The sequence below is a fragment of the Babesia bigemina genome, scaffold Bbigscaff_62760 (assembly GCF_000981445.1).
Source record: "Babesia bigemina genome assembly Bbig001, scaffold Bbigscaff_62760".
NCBI lineage: Eukaryota > Apicomplexa > Aconoidasida > Piroplasmida > Babesiidae > Babesia > Babesia bigemina.
In genome coordinates this window covers 1-2,876 of record NW_012237061.1, presented here as the reverse complement: position 1 = coordinate 2,876, position 2,876 = coordinate 1, and the positions used below count along the sequence as shown (strand labels likewise).

General features: G+C 48.1%; 2 protein-coding genes across 2 annotated transcripts; both read right to left on the bottom strand.

Moving 5' to 3' along the window:
• Positions 1–93: 93 nt before the first annotated feature.
• Positions 94–704, bottom strand: BBBOND_0001630 (hypothetical protein, conserved; the record flags this gene model as incomplete). Its single annotated transcript, XM_012915004.1, has 2 exons — positions 94–648; positions 681–704. The coding sequence occupies 2 exons, from the start codon at positions 702–704 to the stop codon at positions 94–96; spliced, it is 579 nt and encodes a 192-aa protein (XP_012770458.1).
• A 1,357-nt stretch (positions 705–2,061) lies between these two features.
• On the bottom strand, positions 2,062–2,502 carry BBBOND_0001620 (hypothetical protein, conserved; the record flags this gene model as incomplete). The annotated part of the gene is made up of 1 exon (XM_012915003.1): positions 2,062–2,502. The coding sequence occupies one exon, from the start codon at positions 2,500–2,502 to the stop codon at positions 2,062–2,064; it is 441 nt and encodes a 146-aa protein (XP_012770457.1).
• Positions 2,503–2,876: the final 374 nt, after the last annotated feature.

Genomic DNA, 2,876 nt, shown 5'->3' with positions numbered 1-2,876 from the left:
TTTCATTCTTTCCTCCCCCCCTTTACCCACGCCCTTATCCCCTGACTGACCGCGGCAATACTACTATCAAAATTTTTCTATTAAATTAGCTGTTTAATGTTTCAAGTACGCTATCAAAATAGTATTGTATTTCTTAGGTTTTTCGTTGTTATTTACGTCAGTGATTATACTAAGCAAAAACGCCATCACCCCGTCACACAGCCTATCCAAGTCAGAGTACACAATCCCAGAGCCGTCGTAGCCTTTGGAAGATGGATTGAAGCCGAGGAATTTCTCGAGGGCGGAACATAAATGCGTTAAAATATTATCATTTTCAGGTTTTTTAGTAAGTGAATCAGCAAATTCAGCAAGCTTATTCACAGTCTGCAAAGCCTCCAACTTGGACTGACAGTCAGATAAACGCTTAGTAACATCATCATTAGAAGAGTCATTTTCAAGTTCTTTTATGGTTTTAGGAAGCTTTGTAACTTCTTCATTAATGTCTTTTTTAATCTCTTCAAAACTTTTTTTCGCGGGAGTAGTAGACTTAGTAGGCTTGCCAGTAGAAAGAGCCGAGTCGGCAGACGAGGCGACTTTAGAAGGAGGTTTAGCGAGAGGGTATTGCTTGTTTAGAGAAGTATAAGCCTTCTCAATAGCCTCCTCAATCAACTTTTTCAAAGCTTGAGACAACTTGGTAAGACCATCACCACCATCACCGTTCCCATGCCTAACCTGGATCAACCAGTCGATGGACTCAGTCAGAAGGGCAGTGAAGGGTGACCAAGCACAAGTTATTATTGTGGTCTAAAGAGGTCATAGCGGTAATAAGACGAGGTAATTCGAGAGATGTAGAGTGGATAAAGGGGCGATGTAGAGTGGGTAAAGGGGCGATGTAGAGTGGATAAGGAGCGATGTAGAGTGGGTTAGGGAGCGATGTAGAGTGGATTAAGGGGCGATGTAGAGTGGGTAAAGGAGCGATGTAGAGTGGGTAAAAGGGCGATGTAGAGTGGATTAAGGGGCGATGTAGAGTGGGTTTAGGGGCGATGTAGAGTGGGTTAGGGAGCGATGTAGAGTGGATTAAGGGGCGATTAGAGGACGTTAAGGGGCGATGTGGAGTGAGTTAAGGGGCGATGTAGGGTGGATGAAGGGGCGATGTAGAGTGGTGAAAGGGGCGATGTAGAGTGGTGAAAGGGGCGATGTAGAGTGGATAAGGGAGCGATGGGGCGATGTAGAGTGGGTTAGGGGCGATGTAGAGTGGATAAGGGGCGATGTAGAGTGGATAAGGGGCGATGTAGAGTGGATAAGGGGCGATGTAGAGTGGGTTAGGGAGCGATGTAGAGTGGGTTAAGGAGCGATGTAGAGTGGGTAAAGAAGCGATGTAGGGTGGATAAAGGGGCGATGTAGAGTGGGTTAGGGAGCGATGTAGAGTGGGTAATAATCACCACTTTAGTCACCATGTCATCGCTGCCGTGACCATCTCATCGCTGCCGTGACCATCTCATCGCTGCCGTGTTGATGTCATCGCTGCCGTGACCATGCCATCGCTGCCGTGTTGATGTCATCGCTGCCGTGACCATCTCATCGCTGCCGTGACCATCTCATCGCTGCCGTGTTGATGTCATCGCTGCCGTGACCATGCCATCGCTGCCGTGACCATGTCATCGCTGCCGTGACCATGTCATCGCTGCCGTGACCACTGTCATCGCTGCCGTGACCATGACATCGCTGCCGTAACCATCAGCTTGGTCATGGCATTGGTCACCACTTTGGTCATGGCATTGGTCACCACTTTGGTCAGCACGTTGGTCACCACATTGGTCAGCACTTTGGTCAGGTGCTTGGTCAGCACTTTGGTCATCACTTTGGTCAGCACATTGGTCAACACGTTGGTCAACACGTTGGTAAACACGTTGGTCAACACGTTGGTCAACACGTTGGTAAACACGTTGGTCAACACTTAACCCACGTGCCAATCAAGCTCACAATTCATACAATTAATAATGTAACAGATTAAAGCACAATTCATAAGTTAGGTGAGTAGGTGATGCTAGGTGAGTGTGGACAGTAAACACGTGAGTACGATTACGGTTGCAGGTAAAGCACCCTGTTAAGCTTGTTAACACGCGCGGCGGCAAGTAGCGATTGAGCGGCGATGCGATGACTCGAGGGACTATGTAGATGCGATTTGATGTGGAGCAGGTCGAGGCGGATGACCATGATGTGGATGAGGTACAACAGAGAGAGGAGCCAGAGGGAAAGGGTTAAGGTCATGAAGGGGAAACGGATCTGGTATAGGAATTCTGGAATCGTTACATATACCAACTTTGCAAGTGCCGCGTCGTCATCTACTTTATCACTGAGAACAGTTTTTAGGGCCTTGCAGAAATCTTTGCACGTGCGTTTGGTTGGCTTATCGGCAAGCATCAATGCGTCTTCATTTACGAAGCCATATTTGTACAGCGTCGGCCTGGTAAACTTGCATTTGACAATGGACTCACATGAATCGGCGTGATTGGGGTCCATTAGTTAGGTGTTTGAGAATGCTGCTACCATTAAAGTCACGTTTGTGATTCAGTTCGCCATGCTCAGCGTTCTCAGGACGATGGACGTCATACCCGTTGTCGCGGAAGAAGAGAGCGTGGAGGCTGGAGGTGGGTGTATGGGCGTCATAGATTCTATGAGCTGTCCAACCATCAATATCAAGGTGATCTTTGAGGGCGGTCAATTCTTGATATAAGATGGGCGTGATGGTCCAACAGATTTTCGCGTAGCGTCCCAGTTCTTCCTCTTGCAATTGTCTCCCGGAGTAACTGCTCACGTATGCCTTTTTGAGCTCCTCGACGAGAGGGGTGAAGCCAGCTTTTAGAGCATTGAGGAGCAAGGGGCACTTGGCTGCG